This window comes from Daldinia caldariorum (assembly GCF_022478825.1).
Source record: "Daldinia caldariorum strain CBS 122874 unplaced genomic scaffold F4812scaffold_21, whole genome shotgun sequence".
Lineage (NCBI taxonomy): Eukaryota > Fungi > Ascomycota > Sordariomycetes > Xylariales > Hypoxylaceae > Daldinia > Daldinia caldariorum.
Genome location: NW_025953057.1, coordinates 454060 through 470358, shown reverse-complemented (window position 1 = coordinate 470358; position 16299 = coordinate 454060). Strand labels below are relative to the sequence as shown.

The window sequence follows — 16299 nt, the reverse complement described above, 5'->3', positions numbered from 1 at the left end:
ATCTACAGAATTAACAACCAGACTTGAGTTAGGTACCTCTTTACCTGTTATTCGGAATATTACTATAATTCTCAAAAAGCCCGACGTAGCAATGATATCTTAAATATTGATGGGCTCTACCAATACGTGGTTGATATTGATTTGGTACCGACGATCCCACGTCCACATGACTCCGGTAAGCTACAGCGAACTCTGCATTTTTCACCGGTTGAGTTAGTAATAAGCACATGTTATACTTAATGCGGGATTCCTAGGAGGGTTGCGTGGGCAACAAGTACGACGTCAGACTACCAGGGAAAAGAAAGGGAATCCTTTTTGTAAACAACTTTGATAAAGGAGACTTTTAGTATAATTTTGACCTCGGGTATTCCGCAAATATAAAGACCATAACTGCGGGGTAATCACTACGGTATACCTTGTGCGTATGGAACTCGAATTTCTTCGAGGTCAGTGGAAGAGAAGAAAGTGAATGGATTCGCTTTAAAGCCTAATCGAGCGAGGCGCGATGTCTTCCTTGGATATAATTCTCTGGTATTTTATATTTGAAATTGTCCAAGTTTTAAAAAATTAATGTCTGGGAGATGATGAATACTTAAAATTGTAACTAGTAACGCGAATACTTTTTTTTGGATGGACCGTACGTGGTGATGTTGTAATTTATATTAAGCGTTGAAGGAATTCACACCAATACAAAAAAAAAAGGAGGCAACTTTTTTGTTAGTAAATAATCTTCAGGTTTCACGGCATTTGAAGTTCGAACGGGTTTGGACAAGTAGAATTTTAGGAGTACCATGTAGACCGGCTGACTAAGTGAATACCTATGTACCTTAGCTTCAGCCATAATTGGCAGCCACGATTCCTTCCTCACCTCAACTTACATAATACATAGGTAGGTAGAGGTATCTATATACATACATGTACTTCGTATGTCATTCAATATAGGTAACAGTTTTGTCCAAGGCATTTGTATCTAAAAAGCAATGTCACTACGAAGTTATTAATAATATTCTATTTTGAAAACTTCTTCCTCTCCACTAACCTCGCTATCTCTTTATCTTATTCCCAAAAGGCCAACTTCGTATATCTAAGCTATTTGGTACATAGTACCTACCATAGTAGGTAAATGCCAGTTTCGCAACAATAGGTACGTGGGTACATATGATTTAACCTTGGTCAAAACTCAAGCCTAACCTTGGAAGGCTTCTACCTTCCCCCGGGCCCCCCCGCAGTCTTGGAAAACGTACCTAGATACCTAGGTACGTACCACGTTAACGCGACTTTCTCAATTTCAAACCGCCACCAAACTCTCGAAACTCATCTTCAACCTGCGCTGCGAATCAACCTCAATTTCTTATCCTCAACGGCCCTATTTTTTCTTGGTCCCATCTAGCGCGTGTTTCGTTTTTCTAGCTACACGCTGCTCCGAGTCTTATTCTTTCGATAAAGTCTATACGCGTGGCTTCCGTATTATCCTGACATGAAGTAGCCTCGCACGGTCACCATCCCATTACGTTCGCGAACGTCCCGGAAGACGTCGACAAGTCCTTTTACGGCGCCGGAATTGCGCTAATAGCCATGGATGGCTTTTCCGCAAGTTCGCCGGCCTCGGGCCTGGTCCGTGTGGATGGGGTGGACGGGGTCACCATTAAGGAGGAGGAGCCCGATCACGACCAGGTAAACGGACAGACGTTCCAGAACATCGACTGGGCTGCGCAGGAACAACAGGACGAAGATGATATCAATAAAATGTTTGCTGATGAGGGGAGGGTTACGATGCCAGAAAACCTCGAGCTATTTGCCGACAAAGTAATTGACCAGACCGACAAAGCAGCAGACGCGATCGACTTCGAAGATATCAGTGATAGTGACCTGGCTTCGGACGATGGCTCTAGCGCTGTTGATGCGGGCATCTCGCAAGTTCCCGGGCTCACGGAAGACGAGGGAACTAGCCATGAGAACGAATATATGGATGACCTCTTTGGAGGTGGCCCTGAAGGCGAACCCGACTTTCCATCTTCACCACCTGCGGCTGACGTGGCAACCGAACAACCTTTAGGTGGCTTGACCGTGCCGACTAAGGTTACAGTGGTGAAGGAGCGCGATGTCACGGACGAGGCTTGGAAGAATATGTCGTTCGAGGAGAGGCAGAGACTTAATTTCCCTCAGTATAACCTATCCATAGATAGATGGATGAACCAGGTCAGCAAAGAGGATACCTCGGTCCAGAAGGCCCCTGAGAATGTAGATGAGCTTTTGGCACAAAAGTTTCCTGGTTTTGAAAAGCATATGACTCTGTTCTTTAACCAGCTTTTCCCGGAATGGCCTGCGGAATATATATACAAGGAGCCCCCCAATAAAGACAGAGACCCACCCGAATTTGTGCCTACTAAGCTCGAGCTTGAACTAGAAGCCGATTCCTCGAAGCTATTCAGGATTCCAGAGAGTGCGCTAGCTGCTCAAAGAGGAGGCTATAATGATGACGACGACCGGGGCTTAGATGCGACCGATAGCTACTCAGATACCTCAGACTCGGAGGAGTCACTCATTGGAGGCTTTAGCTTGGATGAGATTGCCACAGTATGCGATGACTGGAATGCCTTCACGCGAGTCGACTCTTCTATTCAGAAAGCTACTATTACTGTCGTTAAGGACGAAGAAATGGATGATTGGGAGAGGGAGTTTTTGCAACCGCAAACTAAGAAAAAGCGGAGTAGATACGAACCCGGTCTCCCGAAAATATCGTCGTTTGATACTTGTCATGTTGACGATTTCCTTAGAGAGACGCGGAGAGCCACTAAGTGCGTCAGGCTGGATTATAATGACCCTTACCTCTTGATTGACAAAGACGGTGACAAGGAGAGGCCGTCTAAACGTCCGAAGATCGAGGAAAAAACTAAGCGGATGGCCAATGGTCAGCTAAGAAGAGATGTTCTCCATCATTTCAATCTCTCGAATGACGACGCGTACGATGCACTCAAGGCGAACCACAAGAGCAAAGTTCGAGCCACTTTGTCCAATCTTTCTGTCGAGCATAGCTTGCCTGCACTCAAACTGACCTTCCCCTTCTATCGAACCAAGGTTGACGCCAGACCTTGGGAGTACCACCGCAAGAGGTTCGAGGTGGAGAAGGTGGTAAAACATGCTATTGGAGTACGCAAACCTACCAAGATCAGGCGAAAGGACACGAAAGGAAAGACCAATCAGGAGATCTTCCGCACTACAAAAGACCTTAGCTTGAATGATAACTCCACTGCAGTTCTCTTCGAATACTGTGAGGAATTCCCTATTATGATGTCAAACTTCGGCATGGGTAGCCGCGTGATCAACTATTACCGCCGCAAAGATCGAAATGACGAGGATAAAATCCCGAAACTTGATATTGGCGAAGGCCACCCGCTGCTACCTGAAGATAGGTCGCCTTTCTCCATCTTCGGCACCGTGGACCCTGGGGAGACGGTTCCCACGTTACATAACGAGATGTACCGGGCGCCGATCTTCAGACACGAGCCTAGGCCGAATGACTTCATCCTCGGATATTCAACAAACGCTACCGAAGGTCCAAAGTTCTATCTCCGCAAAATCGATCATGTTTATACGGTTGGCCAGACGTTCCCTTCATTGGAGGTGCCCGGACCCCATGCTAGGAAGGTGACAAACACGTCGAAAAACCGACTCAAGATGATCGCGTACCGCATGATGAAGAAGAAGCCAACTCAGGACGTGGGCCTCAACGAAATAACGCCTCACGTGTTCGAGAAGCCGGATCCACAGAACAGACAGAAGATGAAAGAATTTCTCCTATATGATAGAGAGAAGAAGACCTGGGTTTTACCCGAAGGCCAAACTCTCATGGACGAAGCCGCTATACGATCGATGATCAAGCCAGAGGATGCTTGTTTGATCGAAGCCATGCAAATTGGCCAACAGACGCTAGCAAATGCCGGTTACGATCCTAAGGACAGGGATGAAGAAGATGAAAACGTGGAAGAACCATTGGTGGCTAGGATGGCGCCCTGGGAACTTACCAAGAATTTCATCGATGCCAGTGCGGGCAAGGCTATGGTGGCCCTCCACGGCGAAGGCGATCCTACTGGTCACGGCCTTGGATTCAGTTTTATTAAGACCTCTATGAAAGGCGGTTACATAAACGCTGTCCAGGGCCCACTAGCTACTTCGGCGGATGCGATTGAACGTGAACGTAAGGCGAACGGCGGTCATTCGTACAATGTCAAGAAGCAGCAGGACATGTATAACGCGGCCATTCGCCAGATCTGGGAGAGACAAAAGAGTACACTTAGCGACCCTACTACGCATGACGATGCAGATGTTCTTGATACGGCTAACGAAGACGATCGCTTCAATTCGAGACAGCCCGATATGACTCCTGCGCCGCTGGACGATGGACGTAGCCAGTTCAGTCGCTTGAGCGCAGCCAGCCGTTCAGGCAGGAAGAAACTCAAGATCGTCCGGAGGAAGCAGAACGAAGCCGGAGAGACTACTACCGAAACCATCATCCTGACTAATCCGACAGTTATAAGGAGTTATTTGAGACAACGTCGAGAGCTTGATGAGAAGAATAGAGAGTAAGTCGACATAACTTGGCACGTGCAGCAGAAATCAGCTTGTGCTAATATGATTCTCAACCCTAGCGTCTACAGTTTGCAGCCCACTGCTGATGCGGATGACAATCGCGAGAAGCAGAAACTGTAAGTTTGAATACCAAAATTTCAGACAAGATTTTCTAACATACTAGTAGTGTGGACAAGGAGCTTTCGAGGCTCCTCAAGAACCAAGATCGACGCCAAATCCGCGAGAAACAAGGGAAGAGCAAGAAGAAGAAGCCTGAGGCCAACCTTGATGCATCTCCGGATCCGCCCACCGGTGATAAGATATCGGCGGGTACAACCCGAAAGTGTGCCAACTGCGGACAGGTAGGACACATCAAGACAAACAAAAGGTACTGGCATTATTGCTCTTTTCAGACCCACCTTAGAAGTCATGAAGACTAAGAGCAGAATGACGCGACGTGCTATCATTGGGCTTGTAGCACTACCAGTTCTCGTCACCTTACTCTGAAGTTTCATACGTGCGCATGCTTAGTGGCTTCCCATCAGGCTCGACTCTCTTTACCTCATTTATATACGCATCAATCATAAAGTAAGCACGTATGCTAACATACGGTCTAGCAAATGTCCTCTATTGAACGGCACAATCACGACGAACAATGGGGGTGCCGACCATGGCGGATTCGGCTCTTTCGGGGCACCATCTGCCGCACCATCCTCAGCCAACGAGTAGGTAATTGGAGGAGGAAGTTCTTTCCGGTCATTCATTCCCGTTCTCCTCGACATTTTCACATTTGATACGCCCCGACTGTAGGGACAATAATTTAGACTATGGATTAAGGTGAGGGTACTGTGGTCCTCGTTGGTACGGTTAACGTATAACTGTTCCCTTCACTTCCCCTACGTCTTCTCGGCCATGCCGATTTCTCTCTTCGAACCGCCCCCCCAAAAACATAGGACAGGTCGATTAGTTTTACCCAAAAAGGCTCTAGGATGGTAGTTCGAGTTGGTTGATACATCCAGGAAGGGTTTAGGGGGTGTGGCCAAATATGGAAGCATAGGCATGGTGTTCAGGTTCGAGAATGGTTCTGCATGGCTACAACGATATTCTCAAGGGACATTTGCAATTTGTTTAAGACTATGGAAGGTCTACTGCAACCACGAAAACCGCGTGGTTGGCCGATATATGGTCGTCCATATGCAAGTCTCCCGCTACACCCGAGCCCCTGGAACAATGGCGAGTGGCTAAGCAGATAGAGAGCGGTAATACCAAAATCACTTTAACAATTTCTAGAAGACTTCTGTAGCAGCGAAACCATGTGCCATGTGCTCGCAAGCCTGCATATTGCTATACTTAGAAGCAATAGGTGCGCGCGAGTATTACCATAAACCGCCATGCCGTCAGCCTTGAAGGTATGTAATATTGACGTGCATTTCCCGTGCCACGTGGATGCGGAGAGCTTTTTGGAGTGCTTCCTAGCATCTCTCCTTTCGTCTCTCTTTATTTTACTATTCTATCTCGATCCCTATTGGAGAAGGAAAAAAAAAGGGTTGTCTCAAGTTCCTTTTCTGATAACGTATCTTTCCAGCATGCAGCCTAGCTACCTAGGTATTCTACATCTGCAGCAGTAGAAGACATGCGGTGAGATAGGTAGCAATGAAAACTCTGACGAGGAACGCTTATCGAGAAAGGTGGTAATCAAATGCAACGGTACTTACGCAAGTGGACTCAATATTGCGACATGCGTATTATATGCATACAAACATTTACCGCTAAAGACAGAAAAAGGCGGGCAGCGAATGATAAGAGTAGAAAATGAGGTTAGTATACGACTAAGACATGTAACAACAAGACACTGTGTGAGTGAAAACTTAGACGAACGGCCAGCCTTGCGTTGGATGACGGGGATTGCGTGCGTCTTGTACTAGTGCTATACCTCTCTCTCACCTATACTCTGATAACTTACCTAGGTAGGTACATACCTACCTAAGGTATCATGCTTGTGGTAATACATCGATCTACTACGTAAGGCGGTAACGTGGTACAATGCACGGCAGCAGAATACCATGTAGTGCCCTGTGGCCGGCAAGGGCTGAAGTGACGGAAGATTGTTGTCCTTGATGTAGCTGTTTTTGGGGGCGGCAGTACAGGACGTAAAAAGCAAAGACCAAGGGCAGTGTTAACGTCGACACCGGCGCTCCGGACCCGAAACTTCGTCCGAGCTTTTATTCTCCTAGGTGCTGTAACGCAGTTATCGATCCTATCCATGATCGATCATGGCCTTCGAACCTGGGTTTTACCAAGACTTTTCAGCCCTGCCCGCGTTCCTCGGGAGGGAGAAGGGGGGGCTTGATGTGATCCGAACCGTAGGCCCGTTCGTCATGGTAGTAGGATGAAGGCGTGGCGCTGCGCTATGTTGCACATAGATCGCGCCCCGTTGGGGATTCGGTGTCGGTCCCGGAAGTTAAGAATAATCAATGAATGAATGATGATGATGCTGTGTATAGGTATCTAGACTTGTAGCCCCCAGCAACCCGTGACATCGACGGAGAGTATCAAATAAAAATAAAAGTCCCCGAAGAGTCAGCAAGCTAGAAGACATCTAGAATACGCGAGTGGATGGATTGTGGCCAGAACAAGCTATGATATTCCATCCCGCATCACTTGCATAGCTTCCTCCATTCCCACCACAGCTACAGCTACATACCGTACCATGCCTGCGTGCCCAGGTAGATACTAGGTACGCACATGCACGCGCACACACTAGAAACTAGCTGAGAGACTCCCAAGCTTCGGGATTGCAAGCATTGGCCCCCTTGAAGACGTAACTGATCTCATCGAGATGGAAAAGGAGACCAATCGGGCCTAAGATCATGAAGAAGAACAAACCCCCAAGAGTGGGATAAAGGATTAATTAGCCCAACTGCGGACAGGGGAGCGGCAGCATTAGCAGCAATAGCAGCAATAGCAGCAGCATGGGCTATCGTTCCTTCAAGGGGTTGGCCGTATTACGTAGGCACCGTGCGGCCGAACAGAGAAATTTCGTGTCAGAATTTCATAATCGCTATCATCATCATCACCATCATCGCCGTTACCAACATCCCGTCTTGTATGGTTCTGTATGTATGCAATTGTCATCGCCCAGCTTCTCATAATCTTCATCGAACTTTTCTGAAGAGCCTTCTGGAAGCGCTTCTAGCCGTTCCACAACATACGAGGAAAAAAGAAAAGAAAAGAAAGAAAGCTTCTATTTTGTCATTCGTTGCCTTTTCTCCCCCTTCCAGAATGGATCATGATCATGCACTCTGCAGGTACTGGGCGGTATACAGTAGTATTCCTGATAAGCAAGTGACCACCCTTCCAATACCTGGACCCGAAGTTTTTCTTGGTGGTAAAAGGAGATTCCGGAGTTTTGGTTTAGTTAGCCTGTTCGTTAGCAGCATACTGTATCGTGTCTTGATTCCTTATGTTCTTTTTTTTTCCCCTCGGTTTCTTCTTGTTCCTTTTGTCCTAGAATACGGGGTGCTATGACCTGCATATGGTAGTAGTACTAGTGGTAGTAGTAAGTTGTAACAGCAGCAGCAGCAGCAGCGGCGGCAGCATTATTTACGAACCAAAGATTACCGCATATAATAGCATTGTAACGTAAACACAAACCTGGGACGAATTAAGTACAGGACTTTGAATTTACCCTTGTCTTTGTTAGGGAGCAGAAGGAGGAGGTGGGTAAATTGCTTTTCTGTTTCGGCCAGTAATTCGGGCAAATTATGAGGAGTTGGGGATAAATTAGCCCACGTACACTTGGGCGAGATTGCGGGCTAATTGGTCGGAAAGGGTAACAAGGTGAGAGGATTGCGGAGTGCGGTGGGGCCTTGTGATGATTCTATAAATAGCTCTATTTTTAGCGTTTCGGGCTCGGCTGTCGTGCATTGTGGGACCCAATGGACATCGGGTTTAGTTACACAAACCAATCAGGGCCCCCGGGGGGGCCATGCGCTATGTGCAGAAAAATGCGAATGCGCGCAAACGCAAGGTGCAGAAGTTGCAAAATAGCACAGGTTTCTCGATTTCTGGTTGATGATTTGCACACATCTACCGCTACCGGGCCGAGCCTTGTAGTATCTAATGTAATTGCTCGCATCACCGAACTGCGAGATAGCCCAATAGTATAAGCTAGTTGTTACGTCAAGACAACCGATTTCTTTTTTTTTTTCTTTTTTTTTTCGTTCCAAAGATGACAGGCAGGACTTTCTCCTCCGTTCCCGGGCGCTTAGCCGCCGTTCAATGTCGGCCCCGATTTTGAATGGCTGCGCCGCCAAGCGGCAGGGAATCCTACCGTTCTCGTCCCCTGACTTGTTTTTTTACTTGTTCCTTTTTCTTTTCCCTTTTCTATCATTTTGGGCCAACCTGCTACCTCCTACGCTTGCTTGGCCATCCCGATTAGTCTTGCAGTTCGTGCTGTGCTACCGGGTCATCGTGATAACCCTAGAAATGTTATGCATGTTGGTGTAGGAAGGGCTCGGCACCGACTGTACCAGTGAGGACGCTGAGTTCGTCGCGCTTAACTTTTGCGTCTACTTGCTGTGAATGGCCGATCAAGTTAGAAACGCAGAGATTGGGTAACAGTAGCGATGGAGTTTGATCGATCTACTTTACCATGCGTTGCGGCTTTGTTCCGACTTTACATAGTAGTATAGCATGTATGAAATCGCCCGAGTAAAGCGAGTATACTGTTGCTATAATCATTTCTTTTTTTTTCTATACTTGGAGAAGTAAGCAGTCAAGCAGGCGTCAAATTATCCAAGCTCTGTTGCATGTATTGACAATTACCATCATATATTTACATTTACCTGCTATTACGTAGGAACATTACAAAGGTACGGTACTAACCAACTACCTAAGGTACCTCTAGTGTAAGGTGATGCAATAGGTAATGACGGAGGCAGAGACCGTTCTGGGCTTGATTTCCCCAGATCCGATACTCGCAGATCTCCGCAAGGGCTTTCTCCCTAGGGACATTATCCATATTGAAGCCAGCAGATCCAGCCGTATAGTATTACCCTACAGTACTAGATGTGTAGCCGGGATGCACGGCGCAAGGGCCAATATATAATGGTGTACAAGCAGGGCACGTTTTAGTGAGCCTCTAACGAGCTTTAGCGAGCGGCAAAATTCAAAGTGCGGTAGTTTCAAGGGGACTCTATATATGTTGAAAACACATGGCATCGTACGCCGCCGCAGTGCGACTTGAGATTTTCGGAAATTGGCGATGTTCGAGAAGCAGGAGAAATAAAATACACATCGAGTTTCGATTATTGGTGACCTATCCCGATGTTCTTTCTTCTCTGTGCTCGGTGCTCGTAGAGTTATACGCATCAATGTACATCCACCTAGGGAAGATAAGCAAATACCTTAGGTATCTAACGTATTACGGTATATGGGTATAGCCTTATAGGTATTATGAGGCTCTATTGGCACTTGTACAGTACATCATATCTAATATGTACCTAGGTACGTAAAAAGATGGATGAGAAGTTCAATTTGGGGGCTGTTTCAAATCATGAAACTTTTCTCCCCCCGGGGATAAGGATTTCTTTAAGGACTCAAAGACGATAGCCACGGGCCACGGGCCACGGGCGACGATGGAACGTTGAAAAAGGGCTATAAATCTATAAGGCTAGTCAGTATTCATGGATGATGCATCGTGTGATGTATTTCTCTTTACTACCTTAGGTACCTAAGCTATGGTATGTGTTTTGACTTGCTAGAAAAGGGCCATTAGGCGCTCTGTAGTCGGTAGTCAGTCTAAGCCACACGGCTGGTCAGTGTTCGTTGTTTCGTTGTTGCTTTTACGATCGTTAGCTTGACCCATCCGGCTCTTCAATGTTGCAACGGATTAGGTACACAAAGTACAATACAGAAGAAGATGCGGGCCGGGGGCTTACTGCCAGGTCCCAGGGGTCTTTTTTACTCTACCCTGTGGCACCCCGTCGCGCTACACGCTAGGGCTGGAAGGCTGGGATGTAGTGTACCTACTACCTAGCCTGGGTAGGTAGTGTACCAGGTAGGATAAGCTAGGAGGGTACCTAATTGGAAGGTACCTAACTGCCTTCTCATTAAGTCACTACCGTACCTAGGTACCAGGTAGGTAGTAAACCCCTCTATTAACCAACCATCAGACTTACGTAAGGCCGGGTTTATATGTACCTTTACCGAGTTGGGAAACTGCAAAATGTTTTCTGTGTTTCTGCGTTATCCAAACGTAACAATCTAAGTGGATAACTTTGATAGCTTACTACCTTACTATTAGTGTATTTGAGTCCAGGTACATGATATATGATATTGTTATAGGTGGTGGTTGACGTACATGTAAAGTACCTAGGTACCATAAAATAAGGGCGCTGTACCTAACATTATACCTGCATTACCTATGAAAGGGCAATGATAGAAGTAGAAGAGAGAGAGAGAGAGAAGGTACTATGTTGATGTAAGGTGCTGATAGGGAGAGCAAGTGGGTCGGTGAACGGTTAACCCAAGGACCTTTCCGCTCCTAGCGAAAAAAGAAGTTTACCTCGAAAAGTACCGGGCTAACCAGTGCTAAGCAGTATCAACCTAGCTAACCTAGCTAACCTAGCCCACTAGACCTCAACCTGGTTTAGCATACTTAAATTCTTAAGCAGACTTGTCCTGAAGTGTGTGTGACACCATCCCCCCTCCCTCTCTTTTCCTTTCCCCCCCAATTCCTTGACCTTTTCCCACTTTCTCTGTTTCTCCCGCACACAAAAAAAAACTCGAGTGAACACGATTCTATCTATTATTAGAACCAACCAACGCCAGATTCAGCCCCATCGTCCTGCAAGTCCCAAGTAGTGCACCGATTGATGATATTGTATCAATGTATATCTTGGGGAATTGATTCAAGAAAGACAAAAGAGACGACAATTCATCGCATAGCCTAGTTTGTTTACTACGTGCACAATACTTTCTTGATCATACATTTTATACATCATCCACGAGAAGTTCTCCAAGAAGTTTAGAAAAGATACTTCTCCTGCGACTCCTCCAACACCCTCTTTTCTTCATATTCTGTGGATAAAAACCCGTTCAACGAGAAACCATCCACGGGGAAAAAAAACCAAGAAAATTAATATTAAAGAAAAAAATAAAATCACCATCGACCCCGTTTCAGATATTAGAACCCGGCTATTTCTTCTAACCCTCCATCCAACTTGTCCATATCCACTCACTCATACTCATCATCCAACTCGGCCAACGTCCATTCGACTTACTACAGCCTTTTCACGTCGAATTAAGTCATCACTCGACAGCACATACAACTCTAATCCATATATTAGTTCAGTATATACTAGCCCGAAACCTTCCTCTCCCGCTGGCCCTCTGTATCTGTCAGATATATAACTATAACTTTCTTTCCTCCCGGACCGGTCCTTGGATGGGCAAATACGGTTTATGTCACTACCCGTCGCGTCGTCGCTGTCAACTGACTCGAGGATTTCATACCCGTCAGAGTTAAGAACCCTGCGGCAATTGGGAGGCAGGCAAAGCCTAATTTCTTATCTGCTTTGTCTCTCTCTCGCATTTCTATAATCTACATTTCTTTCTTCTACCAGCCTCAGATTTACAGTCGACAAAATGGGGCGAAGAAAGATTGAAATTAAAGCCATCAAGGACGACAGGAACCGCTCTGTGTAAGCTGCCCTTTCGCGATCCGAATCCGAATCCCTTGCTTTTCCCAACCGCGTCCCATTTCAATGGCTAACATTCATATCATATAGTACGTTCCTCAAGCGAAAGGGTGGTCTTTTTAAGAAGGCGCACGAGCTGTCCGTACTCTGCTCCGTCGATGTCGCCGTTTTTATTTTTGGCAACAATAAGAAGCTTTACGAGTATTCTTCGGGCGACATGAGGGAACTGATCACAAGATATCAATATGTTAGTTTCACTCGTCCCCGCACAAAGTAAGGGAAGTATTGTAACTAACAAAGGATAGCATGGTGTCCCACAGGAACATAAAGGACCGCCCGACTTCAACGGCGGTGATGACGATGACGACGAAGATGGCGAAGGTACTCCCCCTCACGGCCACGAAGGTTCCGTCGAACCCCAGATGATGCCTCATTTCCAAGGCCAACACCCTTTTCAACACTTGAGGCATCATACTCCCTGCCCTTCGCCTCCCATCAACGGAATGCCCTTCGCACCCCGGGGCCATACACCCCAGCCGCAAATCGCGTCCAGACCGTCATCTCGAAATGATCCTCGCCGCGACCTACGAGTCCCTCAGCCGGGACCTCAACCAGTTACCAACGGATACGCGTATATGCCTCAGCCGGCTATCTACAACCCCCAGAGCCAACCTACTTATCAGCATGGAATTCCACCCCCAGCTCCTGCCCAATACCAGTATAGTAATGCTCAACCCCTTGTACAAGTCCAACACTACATGGAAGAGCAGCGTCGATCGTCTGTGCCTCCTAGTTATTCTCAGCAGGCTCCGCAACCCCCGCGCCCTTCTCCGCCGCAGCCTACGCATCAGCTACCACCACAGCAACCGTCTCACACGTCTCCGCAGCCGCCTCATCAGCACCTAGAACCTCCGCAGCACCAGCAGCACCAACAACACCAGCAGCGCCAGCAGGCGCCAGAGCCGCAACAACCTCCTGCGCCTATGGAACCGAAGCACGAGCTGCTCCCAGAAAGATCTAGCCAACCTTTACTCGACACTGCATCCGCAATCAAGAAAATGCCGCAGCGTAAGCAACACAGCATTTTCACTCCGATCGACGAAAATCGATCAATTTTGTCTCAGCATATGGCCTCGTTTAACGCGGAACCCCGGATAAAAGACGAGGGCAACCGGTCGCAATCTGTGGATGTCGGCGCTGTCTCGCGTTCTAAGTCTGACTCGTCGCCTCCTCTGCCTCAGCGCTCCAATACGTCTAATTTGAGCCATTCTCGCAACTCTATTCCTACGATTCCTGAGACTACATTTACACCTCCTTCTCGTTCAAACAGTCTGAAGGTCGGCGGTGGAGCGCGCCCTCGTCTCAAGGTCCAGATCCCCGAAGAACAGTCGGACAACGGTAGCACCGCTGGGGGTGATACAGCTACTTCACCCCGCACCAACACGGACACTACTACGCAAGCAACCCGTCGAAACGGTATAGAGGGCCCTGGAACCGGCGTAGTTCTCCCTCCCCCGTCGCCCTCAGCATCGGCTATGCTATCTGCGGGAGCTACCGGACCACCAAATCCATTCGCTAGACCCCACCCTCAAACCCAGAATAACAGCATGAACATTGAAACGCCCGTATCAGCGCTTCCATCGAGGTTTCTCAACAATGAGTTCCTACCTAGTCCCAGCAGTTTCTACCCCGAATGGAACTTCCGGGGTCCTGATAGCAACACATTGCCGAGTCCCCTAAATTTCGCGACACCGGTGGTCGGTTCGGGTCCTTCCTTTCTGAGGGATGACAACGGACCGAGTGCCACGAAGCGAAAGAGCCCGGATATAACGGCCGGTCACGGTTCGGATGGACCCGAAGGCGGCGAGCCTAAGAGAATCAGGGTTGACGGTTAGTGGCGTACCGCCATGATTCCAGCCCCGCCTTAGTCTCGTGGTCAGCTATATATCATCCTTCTCGATTTAATTCGTATTTATATTGCCACTTGACTCGATTTGCAATTGTACAACACTTTAGAGAGCATTAACCGATATTCATAACTGGATTCACAATGAACTTCTGGATACTTCGTTTACTTGGTTTTACCTTTTTACCCGGCATTCGCCGGCTTTGACTTCAATTTGCGGCGAACTCGCTCGTTTATTCTTTTAAACGCCATGCACTTACTTTTTGCTTCACTTCTACGGCATGGCGTGGCGCTTAGAGGCGTTTCATGATTACTTTCCCCTTTCGTTGATATTTTTTTTCTTCTTTTCTTTTTCATCCCCTTTACTAAACCCATCATTATAATCATACGACTATGCAGCCTTCCCGGTTGTTCTAGAGACGGACATGACGAATGAGTAATGGGACATTTTGTGGTGATTCTGCTATCTTGATATCGCATTTTCTACGCGGGAAAAGTTTGAGATGGGAAACTTGCGCGCGAGAGACGAAACATGGGGACGGCGTTGGGGAGGAATGGGGATTAACAGCTTGTACATTAATACAATTTGATTGACCTAAGGTCGTTAGAGATACCAGTGGTGAATTGGGGGATACGTCTTCAAATCCTAAATGAGGCTAGCATTGACCTTGATTTTACGTCTCTTTTTTTTTCTCCTCGTTTTACTGTGATGTTTATAGATTGGTAATTTCCATGTTGTTCCTATTGCTATATCGGCACTGGGGGGACGCAGGATTCGGAAATGTCGTTAGATCCTTGGTGCCGGCCATGATGTTACGGCTTACCGGCTTGGGGATGTTTGATAGAGGTATGTACCTATCCAAGGTATATACCTATTCCTTCTGGTCGGCGAGCTGAGTAACCGGCTGTGTCTGTTACGGACGTAGGTAAAACTGTAATCTTGGAAGATCTTATCTACTTGCCTTGGCTTGGTCCTGGTGTGGATGCACATGCATGAAGGGGCGCACAAACAGAAAACGCTTCTGCACGTACTGTTTCTTTCCGGTCCGAGTTGGAGAGCTACTCTACCTTACCTGGCTGCCTGGTTGTGCTCTTTTTGGTTCTCTTACCAAATGGAGGAGAGTGTATGTGGTGAAGTAAGATACGATATGATGAGAGAGATCGCATAGCTTACCTTAGGTACAGAATAATCTAAGACAAGAGGGAAGAACCCGTCAAGTATTCTATACTAAACTATTTAAATATTTATTTACTATAACACTAGTTTCTTCAGAGGTTAGTAGAGTTTCTGCAACTAATGTCTACCTAGTTCAGCTAACTCTAATCCCCGACACCTTACGCACGCTATCAGGAAGAAGACTTTTCGCCGGAAGGAAGTGTAGCAGAGAGAGGTCCCGATACTCTGGAGACGGGACGGTGCAGCAAGCAGATCGGGCTGTACAATGCCTACTTTGGTAAAAGTGTGTGTAGCGTACTTCATCTAACCGGGTAGAGGGTATGGGAAAATAGCTCTAGCTCCCGCCCCACGTGCAGCCAACCCGAGCCCGGCAAGCCGAGCAGCTTCCCAGCAGCCTACCCGAAGTGTTCCACGCCCCCTTAACCGGTGATACACTCCCCGTACCACACCGAGGACGTACAGACAAGGTATATACCTAACCTAATACATTACACGACGAGAGCCAAGTCGCCGAGTTCGTTATGACAAGACCAACGACCTATTAGGGAATTTCTATTCCGGCCCCTGGGTATTTCTCAGTGTCTTGGACCCGGATTTTCCCTGCTGTAGAACTATGACAATGATGACTACTACCACTACTTCTGCCGCCTCGGTAGGCTATCTGGACAGAAATATACTTATTGCTATGGTTATGGGACGTATGTCGTGTATCCGGGGACCAAGCCGTGCCGTACCGAGTGGGGAGATATACTAGGTACACGAGGCACAGGTTTTTCTTTTCTCTCTTTTGGTCGTAGGGCTGACTAGATACTATAGATACGAAAGTTAAGGCTTTGAAGGGGGGGGGGGGGGGGGGGGGGGGTGGGGGGGGGGGGGGGGGGAGAAAAACGAAACCACAAAGGGGCCGCCCCGCGCCCGACTAGCAAACCCCCGGACCAGGCTAG

The 16299-nt window shown here is 47.5% G+C and overlaps 2 protein-coding genes across 2 annotated transcripts; both read left to right on the top strand.

Annotated features, from left to right (window-relative positions):
• Positions 1-1297: 1297 nt before the first annotated feature.
• Positions 1298-5852, top strand: F4812DRAFT_443951 (uncharacterized protein). Its single transcript, XM_047935448.1, has 4 exons — positions 1298-4583; positions 4650-4706; positions 4757-4957; positions 5187-5852. The coding sequence occupies exons 1-4, from the start codon at positions 1576-1578 to the stop codon at positions 5296-5298; spliced, it is 3378 nt and encodes a 1125-aa protein (XP_047786566.1). The 5' UTR covers positions 1298-1575; the 3' UTR covers positions 5299-5852.
• A 6367-nt stretch (positions 5853-12219) lies between these two features.
• F4812DRAFT_463002 (uncharacterized protein) lies at positions 12220-14167 on the top strand (the record flags this gene model as incomplete). Its single annotated transcript, XM_047938134.1, has 3 exons — positions 12220-12275; positions 12363-12519; positions 12578-14167. The coding sequence occupies 3 exons, from the start codon at positions 12220-12222 to the stop codon at positions 14165-14167; spliced, it is 1803 nt and encodes a 600-aa protein (XP_047786565.1).
• Positions 14168-16299: the final 2132 nt, after the last annotated feature.

Bases quoted from the DNA above. Each gene is read 5' to 3' on its own strand.
- F4812DRAFT_443951 (XM_047935448.1), top strand. From the start codon at position 1,576: ATGGATGGCTTTTCCGCAAGTTCGCCGGCCTCGGGCCTGGTCCGTGTG. The intron at 4,707-4,756 runs GTAAGTTTGAAT...ACATACTAGTAG, and splicing joins AATCGCGAGAAGCAGAAACT to TGTGGACAAGGAGCTTTCGA. The intron at 4,958-5,186 runs GTACTGGCATTA...CATACGGTCTAG, and splicing joins CACATCAAGACAAACAAAAG to CAAATGTCCTCTATTGAACG.